This window comes from Convolutriloba macropyga, chromosome 3 (assembly GCF_964194025.1).
Source record: "Convolutriloba macropyga chromosome 3, txConMacr16.3, whole genome shotgun sequence".
NCBI lineage: Eukaryota > Metazoa > Xenacoelomorpha > Acoela > Convolutidae > Convolutriloba > Convolutriloba macropyga.
Genome location: NC_134470.1, coordinates 64,373,782 through 64,388,691, shown reverse-complemented (window position 1 = coordinate 64,388,691; position 14,910 = coordinate 64,373,782). Strand labels below are relative to the sequence as shown.

At 33.6% G+C, this 14,910-nt stretch overlaps 2 protein-coding genes across 2 annotated transcripts in view; one reads left to right on the top strand and one right to left on the bottom strand.

The window, feature by feature from the left end:
• Window positions 1-14,910, bottom strand: part of LOC142336358 (nuclear migration protein nudC-like) — a 472,960-nt gene that overhangs the window by 360,464 nt on the left and 97,586 nt on the right. The gene's annotated exons all lie outside the window — the stretch shown is intronic.
• LOC142337197 (uncharacterized) overlaps window positions 1-14,910 on the top strand; it is a 58,220-nt gene that overhangs the window by 32,077 nt on the left and 11,233 nt on the right. Inside the window, exons 9-12 of the mRNA XM_075386330.1 lie at window positions 13,462-13,554; window positions 13,929-13,994; window positions 14,462-14,530; window positions 14,600-14,613. Of these exons, the coding sequence (XP_075242445.1) occupies window positions 13,462-13,554; window positions 13,929-13,994; window positions 14,462-14,530; window positions 14,600-14,613 (242 nt within the window). The remainder of the gene's footprint in view (window positions 1-13,461; window positions 13,555-13,928; window positions 13,995-14,461; window positions 14,531-14,599; window positions 14,614-14,910) is intronic.

Here is a 14,910-nt window from a genome sequence, read left to right as displayed (position 1 = left end):
TCGACAGGTTTTCAGGGGACAGAAACTGTTGTGTGAAGCAACAACATATTCACTTGTAAGAATATATGGTCTATAATCTTTGACAGATACAGATATAAACAACGCCTTTTCACAGAATTTTTTGTAAAAGTGTGGTAAAACCTGACACATAATTGCTGCCATTCTGTAATATTATTTAGTTCTAAAGAAATTGATTTCCTTATTTGAACTTAAATTCCAAATAAGGAAACTAATTTATTTATTATAAATAAAACCAAATTCCAAATAAGGAAATCAACTTATAAATTATAAAGGAATTCAAATTCCAAATAAGGAAACTAATGAAATTGTTATGTGCAATTTAAAATCTCATTTGAACTATGAATCAATTCAAGAAACAGCGGATTAATAAATTTCGATGTTTTACTTGTTCAAAATATTTTCGTCACTACTTCTCTCTAATGCAACATAGACGTGCTAAACACAAAGACTCTTTTTCTATAATGATTCAAAAGTTTTCTTTATTGAAAATTTCTGATTAGAAATCCTTTTAAGGAAGAATTCTAAATAGACACATTTTTCTCTTCCTTTTTAGGAAATTGTGCGAAAACAATGATGTCATTAGCATAAAAGGAAATTCTGCGTTGTAGAGGCCCTTAATTTTTTAAGCAAATCATTTAATCAACTTCTCGCAGCTTACTCAAGTTACGTAAATGTCTCTCTCCAAAGTATCTCCTTGTTACTCGAGCGCTCCATCAATGTTTACAGATTCACAACCTAAATTGGGTACTGATTCCGTCCCATTTTATATTGACTTTGGTTCTCATCCAAACAGATTTGGGAGATTTACTGTGTCCCAAATATCTAGAAATGGACAAAATTACTCGGAACCAACTTTTCAAGTCTTTAAAAAAGATAAATGTGGAACATTTGAAAAGCACCAACAACTGAGAATTGGAGATGACGAATTCAAGAAATTTTGTCTTCTGAAGAACGATCTGCTGAATGGAGACTGGGAAATTCGAGAAAATCCAGCTCAATTTGAGAAGAACCCAAAAATGGAAGACGTGCTGCAACAATGTCACAAAGCAAGAGAGATCAGCATTGGAAAAAATCGAAGACTCTACGTTACCTTTATACAGTACGTTCAGGACAATCCAGCTTCAGTTTATGTCCAGATCCGACTATTTTGTCGCAAAGAGAGCAATGAGTTCAAGCAAGTGACTTACGTCAGCTATAAAATGGAAGAATTCAAGGAACTCATTGAAAATCTTAAAGACTTCTCTAATATTGAACAATGTACATTTCAATAACTACTGCTGCGCAATATTATGATGTTTTTTATATTGAATGATGAATATTTGGTGATTATATGTATTTGACTTTCAGTAAACATTTTTTCATTTGAAACTTTTTTCTTCTTAGAATGAGTTGGGATATTGGATGCTCTAGAAACATTTTCTTAAGTCTCAGAGATAAATCAAAAGTTTTTCACGTCAGGTTACATCACGAGCTTAAAAGGTATTCATATACAGTTCTTGAAGCGCAAAATTTTCCCAATTTGGATAATTTAGACGTAGAGTCCCAAATTTCTGAATTCAAGTGGGTTATTCATAATGGGCTGCGCAGAACAACTCTAACATATCGTTCTGACAAACAAGAAATTTCCATTTCTCAACATCGCTGGAACGGATATCAGTGGAGTTTTCTTACAAAGATTGATTTGAAAAAAGAGGAGTATAAAAATCTAGTAGATCATCTACCAACACTTCTTTCCTATATAGAAAATTACAAAAAGACTTGCATTATTTTGGACGAAACAACTCAGAGTTAATGAATATTGTTACTCTGGTAAACATTTTCAATTGTTACGGAAGCATACTTTCAATGTTCCCTACGAACGAAAAACGTAAAAACTGTTTTCTCGCAGCGTGTAAAATTTGGGACCGAAATGTCGATTTGGACGAAATTGATCAAAAGTTTCCTCACGGAGGAAGAATTGGATATGGAAACTCTCTTTTGGACTTTTTCTTAGCTAGATCAAAAATTTTTCGTCTACATGCAATTTTACATGATTCTGCTGGAGCTGTGAAAACAACAACAGACGAAGGACCAGGTTATTGTTACATGCTGCCGCAATTACCCAGCTCCTGTCTTCTAGGTCATATAACTGGATTATTCTTTTGTCTCTACATCAAAGTTTGTCATCCTCATATTTTTAAAATACTAGATTGTTAATCATTTGTCAATTATCTCAGCTAAAAAGAGGATGACTCTCGTTGTGTTTGATATTGAGTGCTTGGAGGGAACAGTTGTCAAGGAGCTGGGAATTTTCAAGGACGGAATTGTGTTAGGATATACATTCCTCCCACCGAATGACTACAAGCCAACATTTCAAGCAAAGTGGAACACAAAGAATTTACATGGAATAAACTGGAATAATGGAAAAGTTGATTACTCAGATCTTCCAACCATAATTCATCAACATTGTTCTCCTACAACCGAATACTTTGCCAAAGGATTGGAGAAATGTAAAATCCTATCCAATTATTTGTGTAAGGATGTGGAAAATTTGGACGATTTTGGATGTCCAAAAGCCTCTAAGTTGATTTCCAACGAAGATACAATCTGGGAATGTAGTAACTACCCCTACCGACACAAGAAAACATTGCACTGTGCAGAGAAGAAAGCTTATGCTTATGGAACTTGGGTTCTTAATTTTTTTGACAAAATTTAATATTTGTAAAAATTTTTATATACTTTGATTGAAATGTATCATATTGTCTTTTAATTAATTTTTAAAATCATTTTTTTTTGCCTACAAAACATAGAAAAATTGCTTCAGAAATGAGAAAGTTGAACAAATTTTGTCCTAGCGTTACACAGTTATTCTTCATTTCAATTCTGTCGTTTTTCTTAATTTTGAATTTATTCTCCTTTTTTATGCTTTCTGTTATTAATTCCAGTGAAGAGACAGTGTTTTGGCTGTCGCTGTTGTTTGTTTCTTTTTTATGTTTAGAAGCTTATCTCATTTTTTTATTTATTTACATCACAATTCAGTTGAAACATTTTCTCTATCGTCTCAATGATTACGTTTAAATGACTGAGCATACAGATAAAGGATTAAATTTGGGTAATTTTGTCTTTGATGATAATAATCAGGAACGACAATCATGGAAATGTTTTGGACAGACTTGTAATAGGTCTCTAGTCGTTTTTCTGTCCCAATTTTTTGTTATACTCGTAATTCTGGTCTGTTGTATAGTACGAATAACATTAGCTACAACGTGTGAAGAAACAACAGTTTGGATTGCAATCCTTTCTAGTACAGTTGGTTATATTTTACCTTCACCTAAATTATGAACAAGATAATTTCCACAAAAGAACGAATTTTTATTTCATTGGTTGGTCCAAGCGGATCTGGGAAATCTCATCTTATACATGAATGGTTAAAAATTGGAACTTTTCAACCAGAGTTCGACAAAATTTACTACTTCTATCAACATTATCAATCTCTTTATGGTTTAATGTCTAAAGATGTTAAAAATATTGAGTTCATAGAAGGAGTTGACTTTGAGTTTATTCAAAACCTCCCAAATAACGGAACAAAGTATCTGTTAATTTTTGACGACTCTTGTGAGGAGATTTCCAGCTCTAAAGATTTCGTTAAAATTGCAACAGCTGGAAGACATAAAGGACTCAGCACAATATACATCAAACACAATTTATTTCATCAGAGTAGATTAGGAAGAGATATAGAGTTACAAAATACTCATATCGTCTTGTTCAAATCTCCTAGAGATGTACTGCAAATAAACACTCTGAGCCAACAGTTGGGATTAGGTTCACAATTAAAAGATTGGTATACCAAAGCAACTTCTATTCCTTATGGTCATTTACTTATTGATTTAACTCCCAAAACAGTCGACTCTCTTCGATTTTGTACAAATAGTGGATCGATTCCTTCAATTTTTTTCCTTCCACAACATAAACAGCAGACCATATTTTTGAGTGATGAGCACACAACATCTCTCTACTCTGACAACGTTCCAAAGTTATTCCCGGAACTTCAAAAGAACTTACCTAAAAAATTGTCCGAAAGAATTTATTCAGTTCCTAAACGAGTGCATCGTAAACATGCTCAGAGGAGAACTGCAAGATATTCAAAAACGAGACGTAAAAAAGTATCAAGACGAAATTCATCAGCTTATTCTAAAAAGAACTGGAATAAATTAAAGGAGAGCAATTTTAAGTTCAAGGAAAGGAATAGAACTTATATCAATTCTAACTCCGTCTATCATTAACCGTCTTTCTTGAAATGGAACAGTTTATTTTGATTCCTCAACAGCTTTACGAACAAAAATTCAAATTACATGTGTATAAATTGGACGAGAGTGAGGAAAAAGTTAACTTCGTTCCACAAAATTTAGATTCTCTTCACAAGGACATCACCACTAACACAAAATCATTCAAAAACGAGTCAGTTGTAGATCAAATACTCAAATGTCCTCGAATCAAGCTGTCCCTCAGTGACTCCATTTTACTGGATTGAAGAGATACAAATGTAGCATTTACCGATTCTATTTACGCATTGAAGAGAAAAAATATTGCATTTCCTGATATATATTACACAATACTTGATGCTACAGGGATAAGTCCGAGCAAAATTGTAAACAAGGATGCCAAAAGCAAAGACAGAGGGAGTTGGATCCCTTTCAAAATCTGAAAAAGCGAAACTTCAACGATTATACAAAGAAGGAAAAGCTGCATTTGGATCGGTTAGAAATCTTCAAAAAGCGAGCGGTTTATCAAGAGGCAAGGTTATTTCCTTTCTCCACACTAAAAATTCCTATACAAAATACCGTCAAGCAAATCGACATTTTAGACGATTACCTGCATTTGCAAAGCGGATAAATGAAATTTGGTGTCTTGATTTAGCTTTTATGGACAAATTGTCAGAGTTTAATAACGGAGTAAAGTATCTATTAATCTGCGTTGATGTATTTTCTCGTTTTGTCCGTGTTCAACCAATGAAATCAAAGTATTCTACAGATGCTGTAGCAGCTTTCAAAAAAATGCTACGAAAAAACAACATCCCACAAAAAGTATGGGTTGATCAAGGAACAGAGTTTGGTGGCGAATTTCGGAAATTTTGTGGAGAAAAGAAAATTAAAATTTATTCAACGAGAAGTGAAACAAAAGCTGCCGTAGCTGAGAGAGCTATCAGATCTTTAAAAAACATTATTTATCGCTTCATGGAAGAAAACGGGCATAAGTACCTTGTAAAAATGGGATCTTTCCTAAATACAATGAATAGTAGAGTAAATAGATCTACAGGTAAAGCTCCAAAAGAGGTAAAAAACAAAGACTTTTTATCAATTTTTTACAAAAATCCGATCAGACAATACAAAAAACCTCGGTTTAAAGTAGGGGATAAAGTACGAATTTCGAAATACGATATTCCTTTTAGAAAAGGATACAAGTCACAGTTCACGAGTGAAATCTTTGAAATTGTTAAGATTGCTACGTACAAACCTCCAACATACAACGTCAAGGGAGAGCAGGGTGATGAAATACTAGGAAAATTTTATGAACAAGAGCTCTCAAAGTGTATCATTTAGTGATGAACTCTTTTACGGTAGAGCTGGTTTCCAACGCATCCTTTGATTGTTATCCAAATAATACATTGAGTTCTTTTACCAATTTCCTTCCCGAACAGATTAACCTTGAAGGAGAATGGGAGGTGGCAATAACCGAACTATCATATCCATCTTTTTACCAGAATATTACAGATGGAAAATTTTTCTATCTAGATGCTGCAACTCCAGATACAAAACCTTCCGATTATTATACAATTGATGCAGGACTATATCCATCAATATCTGATATTGTGAACGAAATGAACAAACAAATTCAGGAAAGAGAAAAGTATGAGAAAACCCCAATCAAATTAAAAGTCAACAGAATTACACAGCGAATATCCCTAAGCCTTCCTAATGAAAACTCGTTACTAGTTATCTTCAGTACTGATCTCTGTCACGTATTTGGGTGTGAGGAAGCTGTTTACGGAATGGGTGTTTTTATGAGTGGTGCTGGACCACATTTTCCTAAATTTCCCTATGATATTGTTCGAATTCATACTCTCATGATATACAGCGATATTGTTGAATACAATATTGTAGGTGATACAAAAGCGGCGCTTTTGAGATGTATTCCGTTTATTTCTAAAATTAAGAATGGAGACATAATATCTACTGGACAATATATGAATTATCAAAACTTCCCAAATCTACAATTTAAAAAAATTCTTAAAAATTCTTTCCACAGCATTAAACTTGAGCTCCGCGACTCATACGGTGAAAAAGTTCCCTTCAATTCAGTAGGTGTAACAAGAGCTGTTTTGATGTTCAGAAGAGCTTCAGACAATCATTTTTAAAATTAAGTTTACAAAAAATGGTTGCAGACAGTGATTTACCGTATTTTCGTGGTTATTCAAGACAAAGGGGAAGAGGATTTGGAGCTTTAGCACAAACAATTGGGAGAACTGCAATTCCTTTTTTGAGACGATATGTTGTACCAGCAGCTAAAAGAGTTGGTGCTGACTTGATTGAATTAGCTGCGCCAGAAATCGGAAATGTATTAGCTGGAAGGAAAAAGTTCAAATCTGCAGCCACAGATGTTGGAAAGAAAACTTTACGTAAACAACTAGGAGGAGGAAAACCTAGAAAACGACGTATTATTCGAAAACGCTCGCCAAAAATCAGTCGACGTCGTCGAACTAGGAGGGATATTTTTACCAAACTAAAATGAATACCAGATCAACAAATGACAGTAATTTCCGTTATGGACACTTTACAAATTCTTGCTTGGAGATTTTTGACAAAATTCCGGTTTTGGAACCAATTGAATCATCCCATATTCAAGAAGTTTATCCCAGCACTTCATTGGATGAAAGCAGCATTGAATTTGAATTTGAAACAGATAGAAGTATTTATCTCGATATGAGAGATATTCATTTACAAATTAAAGTTGGATTACAAAAGGGAAGATTATTTGACGTTTTCATGAAAAAAGAGGAGCATGGAAAACCAGATATGGGTATGACTTTCACTGATGATGATTTACAATATTTGACTCATGTCAACAACTTGTTACACTCTCTTTTCTCCAACTGCGAAGTGTATTTAAACAATCAACAAGTGTACAACTCTAACGGACTCTATGGCCACAAAGCTCTGATATCCAATGAATTCAATGCTTCTACAATGAATAATGAAGGAATTTTGGCTTGTCATGGATACGAATTTGAGAAAGATCTTAGTGATTATGAAAAAAGTCCGTTCATAGATAGGGAAGAAGAGCTTTTGTTGAAAGATGGGGTTACCTTATATGGTAAACTTGCAATCGACTTATTTCAATGTGAAAAATTATTACTTCCAAATACAAAAATTAGACTCAAATTGATTCGAGCGAGACCAAATTTTTACATGATTTCCTACAATCCACATGTTTCCCTTAGAGTTCTTGACTGTTCACTTTTTACGAGACGTGTTGTCGTTAATGAGGTCTATCACCAGACAATCAAGTATCAACTAACACATCAACCAGCTTGCTATAATTTTATGGAGACAATTGCGCGAACATTTATTATTCCTTCTGGACAAAATCAATTTATTCAGGAAAATGTTTTCAATAATGCCCCAATCAGACGAATTGCAATAGCAATGAACACTAATTCAGCATTCACCGGACATTTTCAAGAAAATCCTTTTCATTTTCGAAAGTTTGGACTGCGGGAGCTGAGAATTGTTCGAGGGGGGAGAGCTGTTGTCTCAATTGATACAACCAACAATTGTAGAGCTTATGTTACAACAATGAAGGCAATGAACTTCAACGAAGAAATTCCTGCGTTACCGAATGATTTCTTCACAGATCATTATGTGCTTGTATTCGATCTCACATCACTCCAAGATGCTGGTGAAAATGTTCATTATCCTGAACTCAGTGGGGAAAGTCTTCGTTTAGAAATGTTCTTTGAACGTCCGCTAACCAATGTTACCGAGTTAATTGTTCTCGGAGAACGAATCTCAACAGTTAAAATTGATCAGTTTGGAACAGTTGCTAAGAATGTCTGAAGAACTCTGCATTAATCAAGATTTTTTAATTTTCTTCTCAATTTTTTATGGTTTTTATATTATTGCCTTCTGCGTTGGAACATTTGTTGGATATGTACTTTCATCGCCCAGTTGCAACCCTTTCCACACTATAATATCAAGATAGGGAATGGATGAAAATTGGGGTAGACCTACTCCAAACTTATATGTATACCTTATTTGTGCAGTATTCCTGGGACTTTTAATCATCATTATTATCTTTCATCCCGATGTCACAGGTAATAGTGAAGACAGAGTAAGTAAATCTACAGGAGATCTGATACGTAAAATTCCCCAATCTAAAGATTGTTGCTTTATTGAAAAGAACGAATCATTTCAACTTGATTGTAATGTGAGAAATCCCTGTTCAAACGGAGCTTGCGAATTGAAACAGAAGATTATTTGTCATGGATAATCAATCTCTTCAACAAATTATTGAACGCATTCCTGAGCTAAAATTCAAATACATTGGATCGTTTCCAGCAGATTTCATTCCAAATTTACCCAAATTCAGCTTTGCAATCATTAACACTGCTTCGAGTAAAGAAGTCGGTGAACATTGGATATTGATTGCTCGATTCAACAGAAGTTACTATTATGCGGATTCTCTGGCTCGATCAGTAACACATTACAAATTTTTAGGTAAAAAGTACCAAAAAATAATACATCGACCACTTCAGAAGATGCAAAATTTGTGTGGATTCTACGCAATTTTTGCAGCATTTCAACTATTTAAGTTTTTCCAAACCAACTTGAACAATATTCATGATGTACACGTGTTAAATTTTATAAGTAACTATATGTAGTAGTGTTCATTTTGGTATTTAGTAAGCTGAAGTTAATAAAGTCGATAGTATATGTTTCTCGTAACTGTTTCTCGTGAGTTTTCTAAACTTTTTTATCGAACTTTATTAACCACTCGGCTAAGTGTACCTTGATGTTCATTGAAATTTATACAGTTTTTTGTAAATGATTGAGTAATTTTGTATTTTGATGCTCATAATTTGTACTGTGTCTGTCATTTTATACTATTTTAATTCATTTTTTTCTTTTATTTAACATCTTTTTTCAAATAATGTACAAAAAATAATGCATATATGCATGTAATTAGCAAGATGGCGCAGTGGGAGCGCGCTGGGCCCATAACCCAGAGGACGGTAGATCAAAACTACCTCTTGCTATCTTGACTTTTTCCAATTAATGAGCGCGCAAAAGACATTTGTTACACAATTGATTCAAACAATTAGGGGAACAATCTTTGCAATTGACCTAAAATTTTTAAACAAAAATTCAACATGTCACATAATTACCCCTCAGATAACTAGGGTAATTGAAAACCCCCACCAATTAATTTCACAATTTAATAACATAAAAGTTGTAAACAAAATTCAACCTGTCACATAATTACCCCTCACATAATTACAGCAATTAATTACCCACGCCGATTCTATTGTTCTCAAGTAAACACTTAATAACTACACAAACATTGATTTTTTTCCCTCAAAATTTCAGCCTATCAGGAGCGTCTCCGAACCTACCCCCCACATTTGCACCGACTATACTACTAAAAAATGTACATGCACAAATACATACACAAAACCTATACCCTATCTTAATACATGGCGGCACCTAATCAATACATGTCCGCGGCTATAACTAATCTCAATACATGTCGGCGGCTATTACTAATCTTAATACATGTCGGCGCATATAACTAATCTTAATACATGTCGCCGGCTATAACTAATCTTAATACATGTCGCCGGCTATAACTAATCTTAATACATGTCGCCGGCTATAACTAATCTTAATACATGTCGCCGGCTATAACTAATCTTAATACATGTCGCCGGCTATAACTAATCTTAATACATGTCGCCGGCTATAACTAATCTTAATACATGGCGGCTATACCCTATCTTAATACATTAACGCCGCTATACCTAATCTTAATACATGGAGATTCTATTCCTAATCTTAATACATGGAGATTCTATTCCTAATCTTAATACATGCAACCTATACCTAATCTTAATACATTAAGACCGCTATACCTAATCTTAATACATGCTAATTCATTCCCTATCTTAATACGTTACGGAGGACCCAAATCCCGGAAAATACGCTATACCCTATCTTAATACATGGGGGACCTCACCCCCCCCCCCCCCCGGGGAGTGTAGCTCACTATATTACTACTCACTATCTTTCGGGCAAGTCTTGGTCAAAAATTACAAGGATTTATTTATACTTACCTGGATCTGGAAAACCAATTAAGACTTGGCCAGTACTCATATAAACTTTTATTTCGGCACCGGTTGTCATAGCGCCATAATACACACTTGAGAAGTTTTTCCTCGATCAGATATGCTGAACTGTCCAATGAAATTCTGTTTGTTCTTTGCCTTTTTGCAATAAGTTCTTGACTCGGGTGGTTAAGAAAATCCGATTTTTGGTTTCTCCTTGGCGAGAATTAACAACGGGAACCAAATCTATTCCGGGTGCTAACTCATAATTTAAATGATGCTGCTTACTTTTCTCGCACAATTTACACAACTGAGTTCAATAGACAATCACTCTGAATTTCCGAGTATTTATTACAAAAACTGAAGTGGCTTACAATAAATACAGCGGTCAAATATTTGAAGTCATTATGCTGAAAATCAACACTCCATCTGATCTGGGTTATTTAGCTTACTGTTCGGACCCCTCTTGAGGGGTGAGGAACTATATACTCAATTGGGTTTTTTTGTTCAGACAATTTTCGCCGACAGATATATTCATCGAAGAGAGTTGAGACTGGTATCATTAGAAAGCTCGTCCAGAGTAGAATATAAAACCAAAAAAGATTTTAATATTTTCGTTTTTCACATGGAGTAATCGAGGTTTGGACTTCTGAGAAAATTAGAGTTAGTTCCGTTGTTTTCATTCACATTTTCAGGAATTTTGCCTAAATTTCTAAATTTTCGTCAATTTTGCTAAAATTTGCAGCACTTATTAAGAATAGTGTTTTTGATTTTATTTTTAGAGACAAAAAAATCGTTGATTATTTTAGTTTAAATTTTTTGTCAAAAATTTGGGCTAAATATTTCAAAACTCAGCCTTTTTCATCAAAAACAGCACGAAATAACTCTTTAGTCCACTTTGATTAAATTTGCCGGAGGTACGTACAGCCCCAAACAACACTAATACAATCTTTGTAGTCTCAAAACGGGGCTATTATTACTTCAATTTCTGTTAAGAGTGCTCTGTAATTAAAACTTTGCCGTTTTTTGCTAACTATACTCGTTGATTATCAAAACACAGAACTTATTTTTGAGTTTTTAACTAACAAATTATCTATATCTATAACACTCGAAAAATTAACTGTTCATAATGGACAATATGCATTAGCAGTGCTAATTTTGAATCAATCTCTGGCTGTTATGATTAAAAAAAGATTTCGGATTGTAATCAGTCGGTCTTTTTTTCTTAAAAAATGATCTTTTTTTGTATTACATTTTTATATTAGTTAAGAGCAGAACATATCAAATCAAAGCTCAGGAGTGAGAAGCCAAATTGGCTTCCTAAGCACCTGCAAGCTATTGCGTTTTTTGATTTTTACTTGAAAGTTTAAGATCCTTTTGACCTTTAAAAATAATTGATTTTTAAATGAATAATGACTTAATGAACTTTTCCTCTTTTTTTCATAATTGGGTCAAATTGTAGCTTAGTGTCAGCAAAGAAGGAATTCTTTTTCTTTCTACTGATTTAAAATTCAATGTCTATTGCGATTTTAAGCCTTTGATTGTTCTTTTCTGACTTCGATACTACTAGATTTCAGATTGTTTTTTGTTTATATTTTTGACAGTTTTTCACGTTTTCTAGTTTTGTAACATTATCATGTTATTAATAGTTCTTATATTACATTATTGGAGCTTGAAATAAATAACCTAGAGTATATTAAAATTATTGAAAGATGATTGAAAGATTCAGATTGTTGTTTTAACGGCTTCGACACTTCCATCTTAGAGAATTTAACTGAACTTTTTTAAATTTTGTCTCGAACTGTCGTTTTCAACTTTGTCGTTTAGTCGTATGAAATTTCCTGTCTAATGACAAAATTTCAATGGTTTTTCATGGAAAACTAGATGAGCCAATATTCTGATATTAGTTTTTGATAGCTTTCGCGACTTTAAAAACAATTGTTTTCCAAAACATAAAAAACTTTTAAATTTCGCAATTTTGTTCTCTTTTTTGTCTTTTTGTTACCTAGTCTCGTTAATTACAGGTTAAATAAAACATCATTGGTGTCAAGGGAAGGCAACAAAAGGGATTGGTGCCACAAAATCTACTATTTTTAGAGAATTGGTTATGACCTTACTGGGGTTATGGCCGGTTTTTCACAAAAAAAAATAAATTTAATTGATTTTTGTCATATTGGACGTTATTTTTGTAGACGCAAGACATATTTTGGATAATTTCAGGTCTTAACAGCTTCCTATGGACGAATAGATGGACCTATTTAACTTTTTCAATTTGTAATTAATGGCTTTCATGACTTTTGAAATAATTTTGTTTAAAAAAAATCCAAAAAAATTTACTTACGTTTGCCCTTTTTCATTTTTCTCTACCTGTTATCTAGTCTCATTAATGAAAGGCCACAAACTGCATTTTTTTGTTTCGAGAAGTTGCAAACAAACATATTTGGAGGGTAAAAATATGGCTTTACGGCTTCGAAAGCGTTCTCTGGCAAAATTTCTTTTTGTTTCTGTTTGTTGTCTATTTATTGTTCTTTTTAGCCGCATTAAAAATTGAACAAGGACAGGTCTGAATGTCTTTCTATAAAAACATTGGTAATCGTAAACTCTCGGGATGTTTTACTTGATTTCTAGTTTTGTTTAGTTTGGTTTTATCTGACGGTATGTTGAATTTGTTATTAAGTTTTGTTTTTAAAAACGGACATAAAGTTTTTGATGTAATTAATGTTTGCTGTTGTTGTTTGATTTTGCTGTTCGTCCTAACTCGCTTTCTTAATAGTGGCATATCTCATCAATCTAGAAATTCACCAATTTCTTTGAAAATTACTTGAATTTTTGTGTTTTTCTTTTTTTTCCTCATTTGGTAGACAATTATGCCAAAATTGTGAATGAGCGAGGTCGGAACCTTATGTGCGATCGCACATTACCGATCCTCCTTGTTGTTTTTAAAGTTATTTGAACTGAATACGGTCGTCTCTTTTTCCGATATCAATTAGCTTCTACCTTATAAGAGAAAAAATTGACTCGGCCTCTAAATACAAGGCTTGTGACATTTCATCAATTTTAATTGAACTGGGTGCTGTCTTTAGAATTGCGTGACGATCTTGAAGTGGTTTGGAAAAAAGACAACGCTCTTGGAAAGATCTGCTTCAAATTTGGATTGGGTCCAGATGACATCAAAGGTACCTGCTAAGTATTCTGCAAATATCAAAATTGTATAATGGTGAATTTTCATTATGAATTTTCACATTCTTATAAGCCATCCATCGTCTGGAAGCAATTGTATGGATTTTGAATTTTACAAATTATGACGTTTTCTTACAAATTTTTTTGTTAACATTTCTGATTTATTGCATTGGAAAAATAAGAGAGGAGAGTGATGAGAGCAATTAAATTAATTACATCAAATGTTTTTAATGTTTTCAAGTAAACATTGCAGGCTTTAGAGCTGTTGAAAAACTACTGAGCTTGGTTTTTTATAGTGGTTGCTTTTATCGTTGCTACACTTGATTCAATGTCAGCCAATGTACCGAAGACATTCGGTTGTTTATTTTAGAGGTGTGTTGCGATTGGGTTCTGAAGAAGACATCTGCTGGCAAAGATATTGTTATCCCTCATAAAAGTTAGTCCTCTTCACTTGGCATATTTCTGAACTGAAAAAAAACGGGCAACAATTTTTCAAATTTAAAATGCGTAAGCTCAGATCATATCTAATGCGGTTCTAGGAAACAAACCCCCACGGAAAAACCTCCCACATAATTTTAGACAGGAAATAAACCCCCATTTTAAACTTTAGTTTTCGTTGTGATATTTTCTTCGGTTGTGATAGTTTCATATCAAGTCCCAAGGGCCGCTAAGGCATGACCATGGCTCGAGAGGCATGACCAAGCGCGCAGCTTGTTAAAAGTCAAGTGGGGGTGCATTTCCGCGGGGGGTTTTATTTCCGGAACCGCATTAAGCTTGGGCACTATGGTTCAGTACTGATTTTTTCTGGCGGTGAAGTCCCTGTTATCATCGGATTATACAACCTATTTGTAGAACCAAGATCACGTACTGCGGATGAAAAGCTTTCTGTGTTAATATTTTCAGGTGTTTGCATTGGATGGGAATTAGTCACAGATGAAGATACTGGAAGGAAATACCTCAGAACAAGAGATGGTAAACTACTTACAACAATCAATAAATTTTTGACAAACATCATGATAAAAATGTTTTTTTGTATTTCAGATGCATTCGACGACGTAAGTATACAATACCCCTTATTTGGTACAACCCCCCATATGAAGTAATAATAATAAAACAAAGCAGGACAAGTACTGACGTACAATTCAAAGAATTTTCATCAACTAAACAAAAAAAACTAGACCTAGAACCGACTATGAGTGATTGTAAAAACCATTTCTAAAAAATCAGATTAAAAAAATTTAATAAAAAGACTAAAATTAGTGTCAAAATGGAGCAAAAAACCACAACTGAGAAAACGAAATTTGCTTCAAACAAAAACATCCATTAGAAAAAAAATCCGATTCAAAAAACTA